The 25,607-nt window shown below is 42.6% G+C and overlaps 1 protein-coding gene across 2 annotated transcripts in view; it reads left to right on the top strand.

The window, feature by feature from the left end:
• Positions 1–25,607, top strand: part of LOC311105137 (protocadherin-1-like) — a 450,002-nt gene that overhangs the window by 410,728 nt on the left and 13,667 nt on the right. The window contains exon 6 of one of the 2 annotated variants that reach the window (XM_084147166.1): positions 21,384–21,756. The exons of the other annotated variant lie outside the window; for it this stretch is intronic. Coding sequence (XP_084003292.1) covers positions 21,384–21,433 — 50 coding nt within the window. The 3' untranslated portion in view covers positions 21,434–21,756. Of the gene's footprint in view, positions 1–21,383; positions 21,757–25,607 lie in introns of those variants that run through there. 2 annotated transcript variants of the gene reach the window in all.

The raw sequence follows: 25,607 nt of genomic DNA, 5'->3' as shown, positions 1-25,607 counted from the left end.
AGTGTGACCCGACACGCAGGGCTGCAAAGTACCTGTCATCTGTGAGGAATGATAATGACAAGGCCAAGAGATATGTTTATGTCGCCCAAATCCTTCCTTCCTTCCCTCCCTCTCTCTCTCTTGCCTTTTGCTTTCCCTTTACCTCCCTCTCATGTCGTCTACCTTTCACACTCTTCCCTGCAACCTCACTATTCTCCTTCTCCAGTTATAGTGCCTTCAGAAAGTATTCACACTAAATTTAAAGAAGTGTTCACACTTAATTTAAAAATATTTAATTGAGGTTTTGTGTCACTGGCCTACACACAATACCCCCTCATGTCAAATTGTCACATTTTTACAAATTAAAGCTGAAGTATTCAATCCCTTTGTTATGGAAACCCTAAATAAATTCAGGAGTCAAAATGTGCTTAACAAGTCACAAAATAAGTTGCATGGACTCACTCTGTGTGCAATAATATAGTTTAACATGATTTTTTAATGACTACCTCATCACATACAATTATCTGTAAGGTCCCCCAGTCAAGCAGTGAATTTCAAACACAGATTCAACCACAAAGACCAGGGAGGTTTTCCAATGACTCACAAAGAAGGGCACCTGTTGGTAGATGGGTCAAAATAAAAAAAAAAGCAGACATTAAAATCCCTATGTGCATGGTGAAGTTAATAATACACCCAGTCAATACAAAGATACAGGCGTCCTTCCTAATTCAGTTGCCGGAGAGGAAGGAAACCGCTCAGGGGTTTCACCATGAGGCCAATGGTGACTTTAAAACAGTTAGAGAGTTTAATGGCTGTGATAGGAGAAAAAAGAATGGATCAACAACTTTGTGGTTACTCCACAATACTAACCTAAATGACAGAGTGAAAGGAAGGAAGCCTGTACAGAATAAAAATATTCAAAAACATGCATCCTGTTTGCAATAAGGCACTAAAGTAAAACTGCAAAAAACATGGAAAAGAAATGAACTTTCTGTCCTGAATAAAAAGCGTTGTTTGGGGCAAATTCAACACAACACATCACTGAGTACCACTCTTCACATTTTGAAGCATGGTGGTGGCTGCATCATGTTATGGGTATGCTTGTCATAGGCAAGGACTGGGAGTTTTTTAGGATAAAATAAATGGAATAGAGCTAAGCATAGGCAAAATCCTAGATCAAAATCTGTTTCAGTCTGCATTCCAACAGACTGTTGGAGACAAATTTAACTTTCAGCAGGACAATAACCTAAAATACAAGGCCAAATATATACTGGAGCTGCTTACCAAGACGACGTTGAATGTTCCTGAGAAGCCTAGTTACAGTTTTGACTTAAATCTTTTAGAGACTTACCCAGAAAGAGTCACAACTATAAAACTGTCAAATTTCTGAAGGGTTGCATTTCCTCCTCTCTGCCCCAACAATTTCATTCAGACTCTGGCCCCAGTATGGACAAAAATGCCATAATTTATGCATTTTAATCGTCAGCGGGCTATCTTTTTGCAAGAGAGTTTAACCCTACTATCTCTAAACATTGATTCTGGAATATTGCAGATTGACTTGGAAAATGGTAGTCAAGTTTTATCATTTCGGCAATTCACAGAAAAATAAGTCCTTGATGCCTCACTTGCCATAGATACCAAGAAATCCACAGGTACTGACCAATTACCACCGGGTCTGCTCAAGTGTGCTGCCCCCCTTATTGCTGGCTCAGTAACCCATATCTTCAATCTAATATTGTTATCAGGAAATATTCCAAAAGTATGGAAAACAGCTTATATATTCCCACTCCATAAGGGCGGGGATAGTAATCTTGATAATTATCGTACGATCTCCAGTTTTGTGGACCTGTCGAAAGCATTTGATACTGTTGTTCATGCTATTTTATTGAATAAGTTGTCCTTGATTGGCCTGGGCTCTGAAGCCTGCTCATGGTCTAATGATTATCTTAGTTACATAACTCAGGCCATCATGATTGATGGGGTTGTCCGAATTTCTTCAAAGGTGTTCCACATTTTGTGATGTTACAGCCTTATTCTAAAATTGAGTAAATGAAAATTTTCCCTCATCAATCTACACACAATACCCCATAATGACAAAGCAAAAACAGGTTTTTAGAAAGTTTAGTAAATGTACTTATTTACATAAGTATTCAGACCCTTTGCTATGAGACTCAAAAGTGAGCTCAGGTGCATCCTGTTTCCATTGGTCATCCTTGAGATGTTTCTACAACTTGATTGGAGTCCACATGTGGTAAATTCAATTAATTGGACATGATTTGGAAAGGCACACACCTGTCTATACAAGGTACCACAGTTGACAGTGCATGTCAGAGCAAAAACCAAGCCATGAGGTCGAAGGAATTATCCGTAGAGCTCCGAGACAGGATTGTGTCGAGGCTCAGAAGGGTACCAAAACATTTATGCAGCACTGAAAGTCCCCAAGAACACAGTGGCCTCCATCATTCTTAAATGGAAGAAGTTTAGAACCACCAAGACTTTTCTTAGAGCTGGGCGCCCGGCCACACTGAGCAATCGGGGAAAAGGGCCTTGGTCAGGGAGGTGACCAAGAACCCGATTGTCACTCTGACAGAGCTCCAGAGTTCCTCTGTGGAGATGGGAGAACCTTCCAGAAGTACAACCATCTTTGCAGCAATCCACAAATCAGGCCTTTATGGTAGAATGGCCAAACAGAAGCCACTCCTCAGCAAAAGGCACATGACAGCTTGCTTGGAGTTTGCCAAAAGGCACCTAAAGACTCTCAGACCATGAGAAACCAGATTCTCTGGTCTGATGAAACCAAGATTGAACGCTTTGGCCTGAATGCCATGCGTCACGTCTGGAGGAAACCTGGCACCATCCCTACATTGAAGCATGGTGGTGGCAGCATCATGCTTTGGGGATGTCTTTCAGTGGCAGGGACTGAATGACTAGTCAGGATCGAGGGAAAGATGAATGGAGCAAAGTACAGAGAGATCCTTTTGGAAGGTGAACCTTCACCCCAGTCTGAGAACCTGCTCCAGAGCGCTCAGGACCTCAGACTGGGGCCAAGGTTCACCTTCCAACAGGACAATGGCCCTAAGCACATAGCCAAGACAACGCAGGAGTAGCTTGGGGACAAGTATCTAAATGTCCTTCAGTGGCCCAGCCAGAGCCCAGACTTGAACCCGATCTAACATCTCTGGAGAGACCTGTAAATAGCTGTGCAGCGACGCTCCCCATCCAACCTGACAGAGATTGAGAGGATCTGCAGAGAAGAATGGGAGAACTCCCCAAATACAGGTGTGCCAAGCTTGTAGCATCATACCCAAGAAGACTCAAGGCTGTAATCGCTGCCAAAGGTGCTTCAACAAAGTGCTGAGTAAAGGGTCTGAATACTTATGTAAATGTTATATTTCAGTTATTTATTGAAAACATTCTAAAAACCTTTTTTTTTGCTTTGTCATTATGGGGTATTATGTGTAGATTGATGAGGGGAAAAAACGATTTAATCAACTTTAGCATAAGGCTGTAACGTAACAAAATGTGGATGAATATTCCCTTTTTTATTTTTTTTTATTTTTCTCCATACATTTTCCCCACTACCCTACTAGCCCTACCCTAATTGGAGTAAATGAATGGACAACAATACTTACACTGCTACTTACAGCTATTTCACTCACATCTACAGAACCTGTAGTTCGATAATTATACATATATTCCTAATTTCCTCTTTCTTCAAGTGCTGGATTTTCACCCACATCGGCCAATCCACCATTCATTCTGATTTTAACTCCAGCCCTCTGATGTCCACAGATTAACCCATCTTTCCCAGTATAATGACAATTTGATATTTCCTTTTGCAATACTTCAGTTTTCTGCTACTTTTACATTCACTGAAGCATCACCGAGGTGGGTGCTACACTTTGATAGTGGATGATCCAGCCTACATATGGATGAGGAGGAGACGACATGCTTGAGGAAGAGCTCCAGGCTGGTCTACCAGTATCTGACTGAAGTTTTCTCCCTGCCTGTCTGTATCATCAATTCTTCCTCCGCTCAAGCTACTGCTTCTGACTGCCTTTCCGAACTACCTTGACTTCTGAAGCTGTGGAACTGCCAGATCCCTACATTTGTTTTTGTTTTCAAAGCGAGATTCTTGTTTGTAATGAAAAGCGGAATATAAATTAAATGTATTATTATTATTTGTATTATGCTCAGAAACACTTGTTTTGCAAACATGGTCCTGTTTTATATATTAATGTATTGATTAATGGGCAGTTATTACCTCTGTCAAATGAATATGTAGCTTAAAGTTATGTGTGTATTAGATTTTTTTTTGTGCAATAAAGATGGTGACGCTACAATAATATACATTTACAATAGGCCTATATCCAGTGGCGGCTCCTGAAAAAATTCTCAGGGGGGGCAATTTTTCTGATGATTTAGGTGACCTACACACATTTTAAAAAAGATATGTCCAGCAACAACATGAAGACAGGGGCAGCATATAAGTCAATACCAGAAGCATTTATTGACTGATCTCAAAAGTGTTGGCTTACCAGGGTTGGTGGAGCCCTCAGTTTCATCTTTGCCTCGCAAAGCTAACTCAAACACTCCGCAAAACTTCACACACTGGATTAGCCGGCTGAGGATGTGGCGGTTCTTGCTAATGTCGTAGTAAATATATTTGTTATAGTGAATATGGAATATGATATGTTGAGTAAAATGTTGTGCTAAGATCTATTTAGGTCAGGAGCTGGTTATAAGTTCTGTTCCTATCCAATAACAATGGACAAAAGGGTCCTATCTTGTCAGCCTTGTCAGTTTCAGTTCTCCAGTAAACTTGTGATTATCAACACTAACCTCATCGTTGTGGCGGCGGACAGCTAGCCTGTATCCCTCATCCAGTTGAGTGGCAATGTTCACTCCCCAAAGTAGACAATCTCAAACAGCTATCCATGTGGGTCTTTGACAGCTCATGTTTCTTAATCTTTCCTGAAAGATGGTGCATGTCCGTTACACACCAGTCGCTGTCCAAGCGGTGCTGTCTGCCGTGCCGCCTTCAGGGTGAAAGAGTAAGCAGGGGGTAGCAGAAGACTGCATTAGCTACATCGCAGCCTGCTAGCCAGGTTTTTCGTTCGTACCAATTTTTGGAAAATCCTCGGGTGTAGGACTTTTCGCCTTTAGTAGAAACCTGATGAATTATTAAATTTGGTCTGGGAGGTCCTAATTGTTTCGTTGCCAATTTATCTTGATTTGTTCGCCGACAAAAAGTAACTTATTTCAAAGAGACAATCGAGTTGCACTGAACGCTAAAGCCATCTTACCATTAGTAGTGAATTGATTGATGAGGCTACCCGCTCTTTTCTTAGTTACGTTCATGGTTATGTTACGTATGACGAAAGCGCGTAAGTGCAAGCCCTCAGAAACCCATAGAGATTGTATTGAAAGCTCTGATATTTGAAAAAAATAGATTTTACATGGGAGTCTATGACAGACTTCTGGGCGATTTTCAACCTGACTGAAATCGCCCCAAAAGGGGGGGGGGGGGGGGGGGGGGCATTTGAAGCACGACTTTAGCCTGATTGGACATTTAGTGGCACTGTGGCAGATCAGACGTCTAGATTACAACACTGATAACTACTGTTGCCGTGATATAATTGATTAGAAAAAAAATCCCTTCCTTTTCCCGTTTGGCAGTGCGTCGCCCATATCGCCCTATTGAACACACCGCCCCTGCCTATATCTAAAAATACATACAGTTTAATGATATACAAATACAGTGCCTTCAGAAAGTATTCACACCCCTTGACCTTTTCAAAAATGTGTTATGTTACAAAGTGGGATTAAAATGGATTTAATTGTATTTTTTTGTCAACGGTCTACACAAACTACTCTGTAATATCAAAGTGAAAGAAAAATTCTAACATTTGTAAAACATTCATGAAAAATAAAACACTACTATATCTTGATTAGATAAGTATTCAACCCCCTGAGTCAATACATGTTGGAATCAACTGATTTCAGCTGCGAGTCTATCTGGGTAAGTCTCTAAGCGCTTTCCACACCTGGATTGTGCAACATTTGCCCATTATCCTTTTCAAAAGTATTATTTTCAGGTCTTGCCATATATTTACAAGCAGATTGAAGTCAAAACTGTAACTTGGCCACTCAGGAACATTCTTGTGTTTTAGATGATTGTCCTGCTGAAAGGTGAATTCATCTCCCAGCGTCTGGTGGAAAGCAGACTGAACCAGGTTTTCCTCTAGGATGTTGCCACTCTTCCTGTGGTCCAGCAGAAGTTAAGGCAGTAATATACATTATAATAAAAAAATGTAACATTAAAATACATTTTACAACATCTTTCACAATACATTAAATGTGTGCCCCTCAGGCCACTATTCTATTACAACACACAATCCAGGTGTACATGTGTTTATGTTATGTGTGTTTGCATGCGTGTGTTTTTACCAGTGTGTGTGACTCTTCACAGTTCTCGATGTTCCATAAGGTGTATTTTTATCAGTTTTATCAGCTGCACTAGGGAATGCCTGATTCTACCTGGATTATGTTGGAGAGGCTACCATTAAAGAACACCCTCTGTGTTCTGTTAAACAGGTAACTCTCAAGCCACAATATAGCAGGGGGTGTTAAGCCATAACACATACGTTTTTCCAGCAGCAGACTATAATGTCAAAAGCCGCACTGAAGTCTGACAAAACAGCAACCACAATCTTTTTATCATAAATTTCTCTCAGCCAATCATCAGTCATTTGTGTAAGTGCTGTGATTGTTGAATGTCCTTTCCTATAAACGTGTTGAAAGTCTGTTGTAAATTTGTTTACTGTAAAATAGCATTTTATCTGGTCAAACACCATTAAAAAAAAAGTTGACTAAGGGTTGGTAACAGGCTGATTGGTCAGCTATTTGAGCCAGTAAAGGGGGCTTTACTATATTAGGTAGTGGAATTACTTTTGCTTATAAACAGCAACACCTTCACCGTTGGCATTTCTGTCTTTTCTGTAAATGTTATAACCATGTATTGCCACCACTGTATCATCAAAGGTATTGTCTAAGTATTTTTTTTTTTTTTTTTTTTTTTAGTCATTTAGCAGATGCTCTTATCCAGAGCGACTTACAGGAGCAATTAGGGTTAAGTGCCTTGCTCAAGGGCACATCGACAGATTTTTCACCTAGTCGGCTCGGGGATTAGAACCAGCGACCTTTCGGTTACTGGCACAACGCTCTTACCCACTAAGCTACCTGCCGCCGTGAGTTTCAGATAGTCAGTCAGAATATGAATATCATCTGTTACTAGCACATTTTTGATTTCATGAACCTTGTTTGTTAAGCTACATATGTTCATGTGGGCAATTTTGAGCACTTTTCTTCTAGGATGCTTACTTGTTTTCATTGCTTACTAGGGCACACCACCTCAGTGGTAACAGTATAAATCTGGTTCATAGGCACATGATTACTGCATACAACAGTTGTAGGATCAGCAGAGGCAATCAGGGCAGTTAGACGGATATAATTAAGGTTACTTATATTGTGTCTACCAATGCCCCTGGTATAATGTACATTTGCTGAAGCATTATGACAACTCAGCATCACAATGGTAGGGATTCACTGAGCTGGGCTTGGGTCATTGATAAGTAATTGTCTCAACACAGCCTTATAATGCTGTGAAAGGATCCATGAACCCAAATGATTTGGGTGGATCCCATCCTCCTTATAAAATGTGTTTTGTTTCCAAAAGGTATCAAAATTGTTCACAAAATGTACATCCTTTGAGCTGCAATAATCACGTAGCCAGTTGTGAAGAGAAAGAATCCTGTGTCATGACTTGCCCTCATGGGCTGAGGATCAAAGATGCCGACTAGGCAAAGGTTTGAAGACCCCCTTTGCTGGAGGCCAGTTTTATGACTGGTCGTAAATTCCTTGCAGAAACTTTCTTTGCGGTGCCATGCAGTATTGGGAGATGGAATTTCCCTGTGAGACAAAGGAAGTCTTCCCTCCAAGACTCCAACATCCAAAAGTGGATAATGAAACAATATTTCTACTTAAAATAATGTGGGAAATGGTTGGTGGGGACTTAAAGAACAATTATGTCAAATGTGTTACTATGGGCGGCAGGTAGCTTAGTGGTTAAGAGCGTTGTGCCAGTAATCGAAAGGTCGCTGGTTCTAATCTCTGAGCCCACTAGGTGAAAAATCTGTCGATGTGCCCTTGAGCAAGGCACTTAACCCTAATTGCTCCTGTAAGTCGCTCTGGATAAGAGCGTCTGCTAAATGACCAATTAATTATTATGTTGTGATGTCATTAAAGACGGTGGAACAACATAACTGTATCTCTGGGGGTGTACACTTACCAGTTATGAGGTTTGCATCTAATTGTTGTATAAAACGAATGATTAAGTATAATAATACTTTTGTGAAGATAACAATGTGATTTTAGCATTCTTGATGAGATTATTGTTTTCCATATTGATTTTTTCTCAGTCAGTGGCCACGCCCAGATGAGCACAAACATGATGGGACACCCCTTTTACCTTGTGACGAAATTCACCTCAAACCAGGAAGCCCCACGGCTTAAAATGGTTGAAACTCTACAGACCAGCAGACGTGAAGCGTGAGCTAAACGTTACAAAATGGTTTAAAACTACAACTCCATTACCAAAGGAAGACCAAGCATACTACGGTATAAGCCGGATGTTGCATATCTAAAATAGAATGAGGCCTTACTGTTGAATTCAGACTATATGAAGTGTGCAGCTCATTACGTTATACACCCAGGTTAAATATACACCAGTAGAGCCGTAGGCAGGATTTGTTGTTGAGGTGTGTTTCCATTTGAACAAGATGCTACAGGTTGCCTCTGGTGTTGATTATCTGACGAAAAGTCAGTTCGTAGAGTGAATTACTGAATGCTACGAGCCAGAACATACTGGGCCGGCAGATTGAGGTATTCTCAGATATAGTCCCGTTGGGCCAAACGGGTACTATTTCTTCTGTTTCTCGCGTCTCAGGAGCGAGTTGACTCGGTCAGTATTAATTTCTAGAGCGAGGACATAGGGCCAGCAATGATAGAAATTTGGATAGATATATTCGTTGACCGGGCCAGAGTTATTATCTATCTGTCTATCGTGCTTTGTTAGCGTGGGTAGGCCACAGGCATATCTCTTAGGTTACCACGTGTTCCGGTAATATAGTGCTAGCAAAGAGAATGCCGAATGGGTTTGAATATGAGTCGTCACTAATAAACCCCTTCTCGTAGTGTATGGGATCCTGTTGTGTGCTTAAAACAAGTATAAGAAAGGTTAGCTGTGCACTAGATGCTAAGATAACAAAGGAAGAGCAGCCGTTTTTCCTGTGTCATGTTGAAATCCCCGTCTTGGCCGACGGAAGTCCCACACCTCTGTACACCCGTTCGAGTTCAGCTTTCTGCGATCAGTGACCCCTTGTGGTGAAGAATCGCAAGTAATTGTCTTAAAAGAAAAAATAGATTCTATTACATTTTACATTTTAGTCATTTAGCAGACGCTCTTATCCAGAGTGACTTACAGTTAGTGAGTGCATACATTTTTCATTCTATGTGAGGGCAAAACGTGTTCTTATAGTGTGTAACTACGAGCTACATTTATGATATCCAACAAATCTCAACTGATTGGATATCATTGTCTCATTCAATTTAAGAAGTTAAAATGCCAAACACACCTTTTCAGGTTGATCATTTGGATAAGATCCAAATTGATTTGGTTCAACAAAGGAGACAATTTAAACTTTTCCATATTAACCTAGATAAAGCAACACTTCTCAGGTTAATTAAAGTTGAATTCCCAGATAGCCTATACAGGTATGATTAATCATTATCATTGATTAATCAACTCAATTTGCTTTTGCAAATTCATTCACATCCATCTCCCACATGACAAATCAGCTAAACTCATTGAAGCCGCTGGCAAATTAATGATGTGAGAATTCAGGTGATGAAGATGGAAATATTGATTTCTAAGCAAGCGGAGGAAATCTTATCACTGAATCTCTCGCTCCATACTCAAGTCCTCTACCTGCAAACCATGTCAGGTAAGTATGAGGCCGAACAGAGCAAGTTCGACACTCACGTGTCTGAAATAAATACTCTGCTATGCAGCAGAATACCACCCTTAGGTACCATATGGAGGAATTCCAGAACAGTCATGCGCTACAGCGTGACTACCCAGTTAAGCAACCAAGCTCGCAACCGGAGATTGGCACACAAAGGAGTGAAGACAACAGAAGGTTTCAGACTTGGCCTCTCGCAGATGTCCCTCCGTCATCCCCTCTTGGCCATTCGGCACAGGGTAATATGGCGCCTCCTCGCCAACAAAGCCAAAGCTTCGCTTCTCCTCTTGGCCTTTCGGCCCACAATTCTCCACAGGATGAAGCCAACCCTCCCCGCGCCATTGACATGGAACGCCTTGACAAACTCATCAAAAACATCTGCACCTTTAACCCTGTTCCAGGTAAGCCAAACAACACTGAGACGTTCCTAGCAGACATAAAGGACGCCTTGGATAGCTACCAGAATGCTACGGGTGCTGACAGGCTTTACTTGTTGAAGCAAACGTTGAATAGACACGTGACAAGGTTCATTTGTCTCCAACAGCAACAAGTGCAAAATGACTACGCTAAACATGCCACAGCTATTGAAAATAGAATTCAGTTGTTCTGCGACTCCCAATCATGACAGCTCGCTGGCTAACACTGCCAAGCAAGCTCGGAATGAACACCCACAAGCTTACTATCATAGGCTTCGTTCAGCTTACTTTGGCCTACTCACTGAAACCGGAACGAAAGAGCTGTTAACATTATAAAAAATATTTCTGTCTAACATGTATCCCAACTTCATTACCTACTTGGGCCCTACAGCCCACGTTGGTTTGCCAATCTCAGAACTCAGAGAGCTTGACAGCACAGCTTTTGAGGCATCAAAAGTGCACAGCGCTAAGATACCTGACATCTCGATTTTGGAGTTTGAACACGAGCACTCACACCAGTTAGAGGGTGCATTATCAGGTTTTGAAGCGTCAAGAGATGATGTACATCAACGGTTTCTACCACGAAACCACGATACCAATGCCCACCACGGTTGAAATAACTGTAAAGTATATCGCCAGCGAAACAATTACCTCTACAATTGACCAGATAGCTAAGTTTCTGCACCAAATCGACCCAAAGTGTCACAGCACAAGGGTAGCAAGGGTTAAAAATGGTTCAATGACGACAGAAGCATACGCCAATACTTGCTAAAAGCTCTGCTAAGAGAAATAAAGAACCAGAAAGAATTTGATAAACTGGAAAAAGACAAGGGACTATGACTAGACGTGAAATTGCCGGACAACAGGTCGGCCAGAATTAACACCCTTTGCAAGGACGTTAACAATCAAATAACTCCCGCTCTCACTCGAGACCCTATCCAGGGCCCGCTCGATCAAGACACAAGCCCACAAGCTTTGTCTATAGTCTCTGATACAAATGCTGCGAAGAAAAAGGTCAAACACATCGCAAGTGCCAATTCCACTCGAAACCCGCTAAGTCCATCTGTTTTCACAATGAACACAAATTACACATCACATCATTGCGAACGACCACTCCACTTTGTGGGGAATATGACAACAAAATGCAACTCAAACAGCCCATACCTGGAAACAGCCCTGGAGGACTGCTTAACCTGTCATGCCCTAATTGATTCAGGCTTGACAATATCTCTCATCTCTCAAACTTTGATTAATGATCTCAAAAGGGCTTTGAACCCAGCTAAATGTTTGTTGAAAATGGAACGAAGACTACCTCGCCTCTCACAATGTGACTCATGCTGAAACTACACTTCCAAGATGTATCGCTTGTTCACCCGGTGTATGTTACCAGCCTCGAAAGTGAACCCCTGCTACTCGGAGTAGACTTGATGGATCGGTTGATCCCACTGATGGATGACCAACCAATTATGTTCACAGGCAACCGTGCCATCTCCACTGACCATACTGTCGTCTCCTACCGCTGACTGCGACACAGTCATCCATAAAGAGCATCTATCAAAAGAACCCCTTTTGAAAAAGATTTATCAAAACTTCTCTGTGAAGCATCTGACCCAAGGAGATATTATGATATCACATTCAATCAGCAAACCTGATTGACCAGTCCTTTCATGATTTCAAGCCAGCAGTCTCTGTGAATGAGCCACTTCACTACTCCTTGGAGTCATGTGGTACTGTAGCTAAAATGAACTTATCTTGTCCTACGGACACTTTCGCAAGCACTGCAGCCATCTCAGGAACAACGGCATCGACGTGCAGAGTGTACTCTGCTTCCGATGATACATTTTCGGCTTTGAGGGGGACTGAAACCCCTTACAATGAATCGAACGGCGTCAGTCCTGCAACTGACCCGATGATTCCCACTGGTGAAACACTGTGCCATATCGCAGAATGATATCCTCGTCTCAGTTTGAAGGTACTGGAACGGTTGCCACATGCAGACGCTGTGGTGACTGACAGGTGTTTTCAAGTACAAACACCAGGAGATTTGGTTGAATCGTTACAGCCAATATACTAACCACACGGCTGCTGACAACTCGTACAAAGGGTCCAACCTTTTCGTTTGTGCCTCGGACACCAACACCCACCGCTGGTGGGGGGGGGTCCCATGACACAAAGGGGGGAATACTAGCCCAGACCCATGATGAGCCTCGTCGAGGCCGGTGATGGGGTCGAGACCATGTGCAACACTGTACGAGGCCGCCAGAGCAGGAAACAAATCTAGTTGTAAACTTCCCCATGAGAACAGAGAGGAGCGGACAAGCCCCTCGATGGGGATAACCTTAGAACACATCTGAGATATCACTGCGGTGTACCACACTGGTCGTAAAATAACTCCAGTGGACTTTCCTCCTCCAAAACAAATGGCAACAATAATTTCCTTGCAATGTGCAGTTTCAACTACAATGCAAGTAGTAAAATGCTCTAATCATTTATTCCGGTAGGATAACATTTCAGAATAAATCGGTAGGATAGCTGGTCCCTTTGAGTACCAGTACCAATGCCAGCAACAGTCAGTCCAGCCACAATCAGTAAGAAGGTTAGAGACCTAACAAGTCAAATTACCCTTGACAACAGCGACAGAGGAGTTAGTAGTCACTCAGATTGCAACACGTGGAAGGGAATCTCCCAAAACACTCTTCTGATGGTTAGCATGGTTAGTACACATGCCACTAAGAAATAGAACCCTCAATTCAGGAGGAAAGTTTTAGAAGTCATTAACCATAATCACACCGCGTACGACTGGTTCAGTGCTTATAGAGTACTTCCGTCGTGAGGTTAGGTCCTCCGGGGATAACATAGCTATGAAACAGACTCCTTCATACCTATCGCCACTACAATTGTGTAAGACACCGTGACCGGTAGTAAAACCACTACAGGTTCCCTCGACACCAATTCGTACTGACCTCCCGACATTGACATGAAATTGATCTTATTACGTCAGACTCATTCTGAACAGGTTGCAGCCTACCAGGATACCTGGTTTTCTTTCCCTTGGCATGCGCACTTGTGCACATGTACAACGGAACATTCAATGAGGATTTATGCTAGGATCACTTAAGGGTCAGAGCAAAACACCAGCCTTGGTCAAGTTCAATTTACCCTGAGGCCTTTGATTCTACAGCTACCGTACTCACCAGTTTATCCATAGAAGTCCATAGGTCATCCCTGTAGACTGTCCGAAGCTAGTGCCTTACAGCTGTAGACTTATCATGTAGTTATCAATTTAGGATAGTGCCTAAACAACACACCACTAACTAGGAAATCCCTAGACATGACATTAGAGACAATGCCATGATAGTCATTTAGCCAAGACCGTGGACGTAAATAGAATACAGTCCAATTAGATTATTAAGTTGTTTTAACTATATTTTGTATCTCTTTTGTTTATGCTCTTATTCATTTTGTTTCATTTTCTCTGACACTTAGGAAGTGATAGAGCCATAAACAAGATCCCCATACAACCATCAGTTAGTGCCACAACGCTGCTCATTTGGGAAAGAAATGTAATCATGTATTTCGTGAGTGTGTGTGTGCGTTGTTAACATCTGCCTAAGTTACTGCCCAGATCTACCAGCCAGGATGACCAGACGACGGGTCTGCAACGGCGATCCCCAACCAGGATATCCCCTGGCCATTCTTGTGGTGGCCTGCAGCTTGCAGAGATCCTCCCAAGGTAAACCACCAGAAGGGGACCGCAACGGCGATCCCCAACCAGGACATCCCGTGGTCATTTTTATGGTGTGTTGCAACTTGCAGAATAAAACCAAGATTGAACCACCAGAGGGGGACTGTCATGACTTGCCCTCATGGGCTGATGATCAAAGATACCAGCTAGGCAAAGGTTTGAACACCCCCTTTCCTGGGGGCCAGTTTTATGACCGGTCGTAAATTCCTTGCAGAAATGTTCTTTTCCGTGGCATGCAGTATTGGGAGAGGGAATTTCCCTGTGAGACAAAGGAAGACTTCCCGCCAAGACTCCAACATCCAAAAGTGGATAATAAAAGAATGTGGGAAATGGTCGTTGGGGACTTAAAGAACAATCATGTCAAATTCGTTACTATGTTGTGATGTCATTAAAGACGGTGAACAACATAACTGTATCTCTGGGGGTGTACACTTCCCAGATATGGGGTTTGCATCTAATTGTTGTAAAAAAACAATTATTAAGTATAATAATACTTGATTTTAGCATTCTAGATGAGATGATTGTTTTCCATATTGATTTATTCTCAGTCAGTGGCCACGCCCAGATGAGCACAAACATGATGCAACGCCCCTTTTACCCCGAGTGCATAAAAAGCCTTAAATTCACCTCAGACCAGGAAGCCCCATGGCTTAAAATGGTTGAAACTCTACAGACCAGCAGACGTGAAGCGTGAGCTACAGTGGGTATTCACCCCCCTTGGCATTTTTCCTATTTTGTTGCCTTACACCCTGGAATTAAAATATATTTTTGGGGGGTTTGTATCATTTGATTTACACAAAATGCCTACCACTTTGAAGATGCAAAATATTTTTAATTGTGAAACAAACAAGATTGGATTGAGGTCTGGGCTTTGACTGCGCCATTCCAAGACGTTTAAAGGTTTTCCCTTATGCCACCCGAGTGTTGCTTTAGCAGTATTATTAGGGTCATTGTTCTGCTGGAAGGTGAACCTCCATCTCAGTCCAAAATCTCTGGAAGACTGAAACAGGTTTCCCTCAATAATTTCCCTGTATTTAGCGCCATCCATCATTCCTTCAATTCTGACCAGTTTCCCAGTCCCTGCCGATGAAAAACATCCCCAAAGCATGATGCTGCCACCACCATGCTTCACTGTCGGGATAGTGTTCTCGGGGTGATGAGAGGTGTTGGGTTTGTGCCAGACATAGCGTTTTCCTTGATGGACAAAAAACAAAATTTTAGTCTCATCTGACCAGAGTACCTTCTTCCATATGGGGAGTCTCCCACATGCCTTTGGGCGAACACCAAACGTGTTTGCCAATTTTTTTCTTTAAGTAATGGCTTTTTTCTGGCCACTCTTCCGTAAAGCCCAGCTCTGTGGAGTGTATGGCTAAAAGTGGTCCTATGGACAGATACTCCAATCTCCGCTGTGGAGCTTTGCAGCTCCTTCAGGGTGATCGTTGGTATTTTTGTTGCCTCTCTGATTAATGCCCTCATTGCCTGGTCCATGAGTTTTGGTGGGCGGCCCTCTCTTGGCAGGTTTGTTGTAGTGCCATATTCTTTCCATTTTTTAAATAATGGATTTAATGGTCTCCGTGGGATGTTCAAAGTTTCTGATATTTTTTTGTAACCCAACCCTGATCTGTACTTCTCCTCAACTTTGTCCCTGACCTGTTTGGAGAGATCCTTGGTCTTCATTTTACCGCTTGCTTGGTGGTGCCCCTTGCTTAGTGGTGTTGCAGACTCTGGGGAATTTCAGAACAGGTGTATATATACTGAGATCATGTGACAGATCATGTGACACTTAGATTGCACACAGGTTGACTTTATTTAACTAATTATGTGACTTCTGAAGGTAATTGGTTGCACCAGATCTTATTTAGGGGCTTCATAGCAAAGGGGATGAAAACATACAGTGGGGAGAACAAGAATTTGATACACTGCCGATTTTGCAGGTTTTCCTACTTACAAAGCATGGAGAGGTCTGTAATTTTTATTATAGGTACACTTCAACTGCGAGAGACTGGAAAAATCCAGAAAATCACATTGTATGATTTTTAAGTAATTAATTTGCATAAGTATTTCATCACCTACCAACCAGTAAGAATTCCGGCTCTCACAGACCTGTTAGTTTTTCTTTAAGAAGCCCTCCTGTTCTCCACTCATTACCTGTATTAACTGCACCTGTTTGAACTTGTTACCTGTATAAAAGACACCTGTCCACACACTCAATCAAACAGACTCCAACCTCTCCACAATGGCCAAGACCAGAGAGCTGTGTAAGGACATCAGAGATAAAATTGTAGACCTGCACAAGGCTGGGATGGGCTACAGGACAATAGGCAAGCAGCTTGGTGAGAAGGCATCAACTGTTGGCGCAATTATTAGAAAATGGAAGAAGTTCAAGATGACGGTCAATCACCCTCGGTCTGGGGCTCCATGCAAGATCTCACCTCGTGGGGCATCAATGATCATGAGGAAGGTGAGGGATCAGCCCAGAACTACACGGCAGGACCTGGTCAATGACCTGAAGAGAGCTGGGACCACAGTCTCAAAGAAAACCATTAGTAACACACTACGCCGTCATGGATTAAAATCCTGCAGCGCAGGCAAGGTCCACCTGATCAAGCCAGCGCATGTCCAGGCCCGTCTGAAGTTTGCCAATGACCATCTGGATGATCCAGAGGAGGAATGGGAGAAGGTCATGTGGTCTGATGAGACAAAAATAGAGCTTTTTGGTCTAAACTCCACTCGCCGTGTTTGTAGGAAGAAGAAGGAAGAGTGCAACCCCAAGAACACCATCCCAACCGTGAAGCATGGAGGTGGAAACATCATTCTTTGGGGATGCTTTTCTGCAAAGGGGACAGGACGACTGCACCGTATTGAGGGGAGGATGGATGGGGCCATGTATCGCGAGATCTTGGCCAACAACCTCCTTCCCTCAGTAAGAGCATTGAAGATGGGTCGTGGCTGGGTCTTCCAGCATGACAACGACCCGAAACACACAGCCAGGGCAACTAAGGAGTGGCTCCGTAAGAAGCATCTCAAGGTCCTGGAGTGGCCTAGCCAGTCTCCAGACCTGAACCCAATAGAAAATCTTTGGAGGGTGCTGAAAGTCCGTATTGCCCAGCGACAGCCCCGAAACCTGAAGGATCTGGAGAAGGTCTGTATGGAGGAGTGGGCCAAAATCCCTGCTGCAGTGTGTGCAAACCTGGTCAAGACCTATAGGAAACCTATGATCTCTGTAATTGCAAACAAAGGTTTATGTTCCAAATATTAAGTTCTGCTTTTCTGATGTATCAAATACTTATGTCATGCAATAAAATGCAAATTAATTACTTAAAAATCATATAAAGTGATTTTCTGGATTTTTGTTTTAAATTCCCGTCTCTCACAGTTGAAGTGTATCTATGATAAAAATTACAGACCTCTACATGCTTTGTAATTAGGAAAACCTGCAAAATCGGCAGTGTATCAAATACTTGTTCTCCCCACTGTATGCATTCGATAACGACAAATGACAATACATCCAACAAGCATGAACGCCTTCCAACCACCGGTGTAGAAAAGGCAAACATTCCACTCTGTGCTTTCCCCAGTTTCTTACGTAGGCTGGCCACCTGCGTGATCAAGGAAGCCACCTCAAGACTATAATCCTTTGCAAGCAAACAATTGCCGCATTGGAACTCTGAGTGATCCGGTTTGTCCCGAAACAAAGTGTATTAGATACAGCTCCTACAGCGCTGGAAACGTTCATTTATTTCTCCAGACAAAGAGGGATCCATTGCAAAACCCACCGGTCTAATGTCCATTGCTCGTGTTTCTTGGCCCAAGTAGGTCTCTTCTTATTATTGGTGTCCTTTAGTAGTGGTTTCCTTGCAGCAATTTGACCATGAAGGCCTGATTCACAGTCTCCTCCTAACAGTTGATGTTGAGATGTGTCTGTTACTTGAACTCTGTGAAGCATTTATTTGGGCCGCAATCTGAGGTGCATTTAACTCTAATCAACTTTTCCTCTGCAGCAGCGGTGACTCTGGGTCTTCTTTTCCTGTGGCAGTCCTCATGAGAGACAGTTTCATCATAGCGCTTGATGGTTTTGGCGACTGCACTTGAAGATACTTTCAAAGTTCTTGAAATGTTCTGTATTGACTGACCTTCATGTCTTAAAGTAATGATGGACTGTCGTTTCTCTTTGCTTATTTGAGCTGTTCTTGCCATAATATGGACTTGGTCTTTTACCAAATAGGGCTGTCTTCTGTATACCACCCCTACCTTGTCACAACAAAACTGATTGGCTCAAACGCATTAAGAAGGAAAGAAATTCCACAAATTAAGAAGGCACACCTGTTAATTGAAATGCATTCCAGGTGACTACCTCATGAAGCTGGTTGAGAGAATACCAAGAATGTGGAAAGCTGTCATTAAGTTAAAGGGTGGCTATTTTGAAGAATCTCAAATATAAAATATGTAACACTTTTTTGGTTACTACATGATTCCATATGTGTTATTTCATAGTTTTGATGTCTTCACTATCATTCTACAATGTAGAAATAGTAAAAATTAAGAAAAACCCTTGAATGAGTAGATGTGTCCAAACTTTTGACTGGTACTGTATATATTTTAGTATTTTTTATTTTCACTTTCAATTACTTAGCTATCCAATGCAGCTAGATAGTTTAGCTTACTCAAACGCCCGGCTCAAACAGAGAGGGTTGCTATGTTATCTAGCTGGCTATGGCTATCCAACACTGGAATTCTTCCAAATCAAGGTAAGCTTTTGGTTATATTAATTTATTGCCAATGGGGCCCGCCGGTGTAACTGCTAAACTGCTTGCTGCTGACTGTAAGGGCTTGTAAGTAACATTTCACTGTAATATCTACATCTGTTGTATTCGGCGCATGTGGCAAATACAATTGTATTTGATTTGTACAATGTACTGCATGATTGTAGAGGGTTTATTAACACGTTAGTTGTAGCTATGTTGACTTTGATGTTAATATGGTGACAACAATGTAGGCTGTGTGAAGCGGTTAGCGGATGTAGGCTGTGTTTTAGCGTTTAGCGGTTATGATATGAAGGTTTGGTTTGGAAAGGTTTTGTGTTGAGCACTGAAGTCCACAAGTGAAGGGAAAATATGAGAGGAGAGCGAGTAGATGCAAGAAGGAATACAAAGATAAAAGGGATCATGCTTTTTTTATGTGGCTGCTATGAAATTAAACTGTGTTGCCATGTGATCATGGGTTTATTCATTCTGCCGATTATTTTTTAAAATAATATCTTAAATGGAAGCAAACGGAACGAAATGGGATAAACATACCTGAATTTCTCCAATAGAAACTCTCATTTGCAACTGTTTGACTAATGATTACACCCTAGATCAGCTAGATTCAGGCAATATTGTGCAAGGCAGTAGGTATTGAATGTGTCAATGTCTGTCAGCTTGATTACATTTTACATTTTAGTCATTTAGCAGACGCTCTTATCCAGAGCGACTTACAGGAGCAAGTAGGGTTAAGTGCCTTGCTCAAGGGCACATCGACAGATTTTTCACCTAGTCGGCTCGGGGAGTAGAACCAGCGACCTTTCGGTTACTGGCACAACGCTCTCACCCACTAAGCTACCTGTCGCCCCAGCTCAATGTAACATCGATAGGTTTAGGCTACTACATGATACTCTACTTTCATTATACACATCATGAGGTCGCTACAACAATTTCTCTCGACCTCTGCACCTACGTTGTAATCTTTCATTCATAGGCTAGGTTGTAGCAACCTCATGATGTGTATAAGGAAATTAGAGTATCATGTAGTAGCCTAAACCTATCGATGTTACATTGAGCTGGGTGAATGGAATATGAATGACAGTCATCCAATATGCTGTAATATATTTATGGCCATGTTAATAAAATACAGAAATTGTCCTCCCTCATCTTTGTGTGTGTGTGTGTGTTTGTGTAAAGTTGTAAGGGTTAGGGCCTGGGTGTATAAGGGCTTATAAGACACATTGCAGCGTGACCCTGTCAGCTCTGTGACCTTATTACTGACCCGTTCATCACATACACTATATATATACATAAATATGTGGACTTCAAATTAGTGGATTTGGCTATTTCAGCCACACCTGTGCTGACAGGTGTTTCAAATCAAGCACACAGTCAAGCAATCTCCATAGACAGATATTGGCAGTAGAATGGCCATACTGAAGAGCTCAGTGACTTTTAACGTGGCACCCTCATAGGATGCCACCTTTCCAACAAGTCAAAATGTGAAATTTCTGCCTTGCTAGAGCTGTCCCGGTCAACTGTTAGTGCTGTTATTGTGAAGTGGAAATGATAGGAGCAACAACGTCTCAGCCGCGAAGTGATAGTTCACACAAGTTCACTGAACGGGACCGGCGAGTGCTGAAGCGCGTAGCTCGTAAAAATTGTCTGTCCTCCGTTGTTACACTCGCTACCGAGTTGCCTCTGAAAGCAATGTCAGCAGAAGAACTGTTCATCGGGAGCTTCATGAAATGGGTTTCCATTACCGAGCAGCCGCACACAAGCCTAAGATCACCATGCGCAATGCCAAGCATCGGCTGGAGTAGTGTAAAGCTTGCCACAATTGGACTGGAGCAGTGGAAACGAGTCTCTGGAGTGATGAATCACTCTTCACCATCTGGCAGTCTGACAGACAAATCTGGGTTTGGCGGATTCCAGGAGAACGCTACCTGCCCCAATGCATAGTGCCAACTGTAATGTTTGGTGGAGGAGGAATAATGGTGCAGTTCAATAATTAATGCAGTTCAATCTATCGCAGACCTGGCTACCTACCTTACTCTCTACTTAGGAGAGCGAAAACGTCACACTTCCACATTGACGTGCTGCTCTGCTGTTTGTTGCGACTTGCCTATCTGCCACACTTTTTGTTTTGTACTTTTATTAACCATTTCATCAAAACTCTGAATTTAACATATTTACCAACATCTTAGTTGTTTCCTTGTTCAACTTTTTTCATTCAACTTTTTCACCCCGGACACTATAATACCTGGATACCAACAACCGAGCCAGGCGACCAAGAGCTCAACTCATACAACGCTCCCTATAGAACTACTAAAGGAAAGTGCTTATTTTCAGCAGGTGAGTGTGAATTGTTGGCCAGTACATGCTGTAATTTTATGTTTTGTATCCTCCATGACTACAGACACTGGGGACACGCCCGACACAGCTCTGAGAGGCTACACCAAATGCTAACACGCAGCCGGGCCGATGCATAGCAAGGAACAGCCGGCGACCTGCCACTGACAACCGACCCAGGTATCACCCACCCCCCTGCACTTCACTCTCGCTTTTCACATTCAACGAGAGACAGACAACAACACAGTTATGCGAGGCGCTGATGGGGGCGTCTGCGGCCATGGAGGGAGCATCTAAATCCCCGGCAGAGCCTGGAGATGTTTGTTCCCTTGGACTGTCCTTTGAAAGGTCAGTTGGATACCTTCATTTGTGAAAATGTATTGAAATTGATGCAGCTAAAGAAAGGAAATTTGACCAAGTGCATTGAACTGAATAAGGATTCTATGAAACTATCGGCATATTTAAATGCTTCCTATCAAAACATACAAGAGGATCATAATGGGACCTTCCTGGACTATGATCAATTTCCGCCACTGCATCCCTCTACTAGCTTGAACCAGAAAATGGCTGGTCATTGTTCGACTCCAGGTGAGCGTAAATGACATCCGCTGATCCGTGCTCTCTGGACCAGAGCTCTATCCCTATGGCTTTTGTGGCCTGCATGCAGCCGGCGTCTCAGCAGCCCTCTTCTCAGGTGAATTATGTGGCACTGGCCTCTCAATCTGTTTCGAGACACGGCAGAGGCCGGATCATTCTGACAATTGTGATAGGGTGATCGATTGTGAGGCATATATCTGTACCTAGGGCAAAGAGTTTGTGTTTTCCTGTGGCAAATGTTCAGGATATCACCAGGTTGCTTCCTGAGGCTGTGAGTCAGTCACCGTGGGATGATACTGTCATGGTTCATGTGGGGTCGAATTACATTATGAAGGGCAGCTCAGAACAGCTGAAGATGGATTTTAACGATCTGATTGGGTCACTACTTCACACCAACAAATGCCCCACAATATCTGGCCCTCTGCCCTCCCTGAATCGTGGCATTGAACGGTTCAGTAGACTTTTAGCCCTCCATAACTGGCTACGAGCCTATTGCAGCTCTGTGGGTGTAACATTTATTGCAAATTTTGATACCTTCTGGAAACAAAGCTCGTATTATAAGGAGAATGGGATCCAGCCGAATCATTTGGGTTCCTGGATCCTTTAACAGCATTAAAACGTTGCATTGAGACAATGACTTATCAATGACCCAAGTCCAGCTCACTTAATCCCTACCATTGTGTCGCTGAGTTGTCATAATGCTTCAGCAAATGTACATTATCCCATGGGCATTGGAAGACACAATATGACTAACCTATATATCCCTCTTACTGTCCTGAATGACTCTGTTGATCCTACAGCTATTGTATGCAGTAATCATATGCCTATGAACCAGAGTTACGTGAGGGAAAAAAGTATTTGATCCCCTGTTGATTTTGTACGTTTGCCCACTGACAAAGACCATAAAAAAATCCAGAAAAACGCATGTCAAAAATGTTATTAATTGATTTGAATTCTATTGAGTGAAATAAGTATTTGACCCCTCTGCAAAACATGACTTAGTACTTGGTGGCAAAACCCTTGTTGGCAATCACAGAGTTCAGAAGTTTCTTGTAGTTGGCCACCAGGTTTGCACACATCTCAGGAGGGATTTTGTCCCACTCCTCTTTGCAGATCTTCTCCAAGTCATTAAGGTTTCGAGGCTGACGTTTGGCAACTCGAACCTTCGGCTCCCTCCATAGATTTTCTATGGGATTAAGGTCTGGAGACTGGCTAGGCCACTCCAGGACCTTAATGTGCTTCTTCTTGAGCCACTCCTTTGTTGCCTTGGCCGTGTGTTTTGGGTCATTGTCATGCTGGAATACCCATCTACAACCCATTTTCAATGCCCTGGCTGAGGGAAGGAGGTTTTCACCCAAGATTTGACGGTACATGGCCCCGTCCATCGTCCCTTTGATGCGGTGAAGTTGTCCTGTCCCCTTAGCAGAAAAACACCCCCAAAGCATAATGTTTCCACCTCCATGTTTGAAGTTGGGGATGGTGTTCTTGGGGTCATAGGCAGAATTTCTCCTCCTCCAAACACGGCGAGTTGAGTTGATGCCAAAGAGCTCGATTTTGGTCTCATCTGACCACAACACTTTCACCCAGTTCTCCTCTGAATCATTCAGATGTTCATTGGCAAACTTCAGACGGCCCTGTATATGTGCTTTCTTGAGCAGGGGGACCTTGCGGGCGCTGCAGGATTTCATTTCTTCACAGCGTAGTGTGTTACCAATTGTTTTCTTGGTGACTATGGTCCCAGCTGCCTTGAGATCATTAACAAGATCCTCCTGTGTAGTTCTGGGCTGGTTCCTCACCGTTCTCATGATCATTGCAACTCCACGAGGTGAGATCTTGCATGGAGCCCCAGGCCGAGGGAGATTGACAGTTATTTTGTGTTTCTTCCATTTGTGAATAATCGCACCAACTGTTGTCACCTTCTTAGCAAGCTGCTTGCCGATGGTCTTGTAGCCCATTCCAGCCTTGTGTAGGTCTACAATCATTTCCCTGACATCCTTGGAGAGCTCTTTGGTCTTGGCCATGGTGGAGAGTTTGGAATCTGATTGATTGCTTCTGTGGACAGGTGTCTTTTCTACAGGTAACAAGCTGAGAGTAGGAGCACTCCCTTTAAGAGTGTGTTCCTAATCTCTGTCACGGTTTCGGCCGAGGCTGCTCCTCCTCCTGGTTCGGGCAGGCTTCGGCGATCGCCGTCCCCGGAGTACTAGCTGCCACCGCTCTATGTTTCGTCATTCGATTGCTTTTGTCTGTCTGTATCACCTGTGTCCATTTGTGTGTTGATTGCGTGTCTTATAAGTTCCTTGTTTTGTTCTAGTATGATTGTGTGTTGTTAATTACTGCCACAGTGTCGGAGCTACGTCTTTGCTCCCTGTTTGTTTTGTGTTTTAGTGTTTACGCGTGTGCGTAATTCTCTCTCGCAAATGTACAAAATCAGCAGGGGATCAAATACTTTTTTTCCCTCACTGTATACTGTTAGCACTGAGGAAGTGTACCCTAGCAGGGAGTTCACTGTGTGCAAATCACCCTGCACTAACATAAATAACTCAAGCATATCTACCTCTGCTAAGCTTTCCAGTAAATCAGGAAAAACTATCAAGGATCCCAGAAAAGTGTTAAAAATAGCCCACATTATCATATACAGTTTATAAAACAAGGTTCATGAAATCAATAATTTGCTAGTAACAGATGCCATTCAAATTCTGACAATCTCTGAAGCTCACTTAGATAATATTGTTGATGATACAGTGGTAGCAATACATGGTTATAAGATCTACAGAAAATACAGAAATGCCAAAGGTGGAGGTGTGGCTGTTTATATTCAGAACAACATTCCTGTAAAGCTTAGATCTCACGATAAATACTGTTGAAGTAATATGGCTACAGGTTCATCTGCTTCACCTAAAGCCCATTCTGGTGGGAAGATGCTATAAACCATCAAGTGCTAACAGGCAGTATCTGGATAACATGTGTGAAAAGCTTGATAATGTATGTGATATCAGTAGAGAGGTTTATTTGCTTGGTGATTTAAAAATTCACTGGCTTTCATCAGGCTGCCCACTCAAAATAAATCTTCAAACTGTAACTAGTGCCTGCAACCTGGTTCAGGTTATCAATCAACCTACCAGGATAGTTACAAACAGCACAGGAATGAAATGATCAACATGTATTGATCACATCTTTACTAATGCTGCAGAAATTAGTTTGAAAGCAGTATCAAAATCCATCGGATGTAGTGATCACAATATAGTAGCCATATCTAGGAAAACCAAAGTTCCTAAGGCTGGGCCTAATGGTGTGTGTAAGAGGTCATACAATACGTTTTGTAATGATTCCTATGTTGTTGATGTGAAGAATATTTGTTGGTCCGTGGTGTGTAGTGACGAGCAACCAGACGCTGCACTTGACACATTTATGAAATTGCTTATCCCAGTTACTAATAAGCATGCACCCGTTAAGAAAATGACCATAAAAATGGTTAAATCCCAGCGGATTGATGAGGAATTGAAAAATTGTATGGTTGAGAGGGATGAGGCAAAATAAATGGTAAATAGGTTTGGCTGTACAACCGATTGGCAAACGTACTGCAAATTGAGAAATCATGTGACTAAACTGAATAAAAAGTAAAAGAAACTACACTGTGAATCAAAGATAAGTGACATAAAGAATGATAGTAAAACGCTTTGGAGCACCTTCAATT

The sequence above is a fragment of the Coregonus lavaretus genome (assembly GCF_964263955.1).
Source record: "Coregonus lavaretus genome assembly, chromosome: 29".
Lineage (NCBI taxonomy): Eukaryota > Metazoa > Chordata > Actinopteri > Salmoniformes > Salmonidae > Coregonus > Coregonus lavaretus.
Note: the sequence above shows the minus strand (reverse complement) of the source record. Positions and strands in the feature narration are given on the sequence as shown.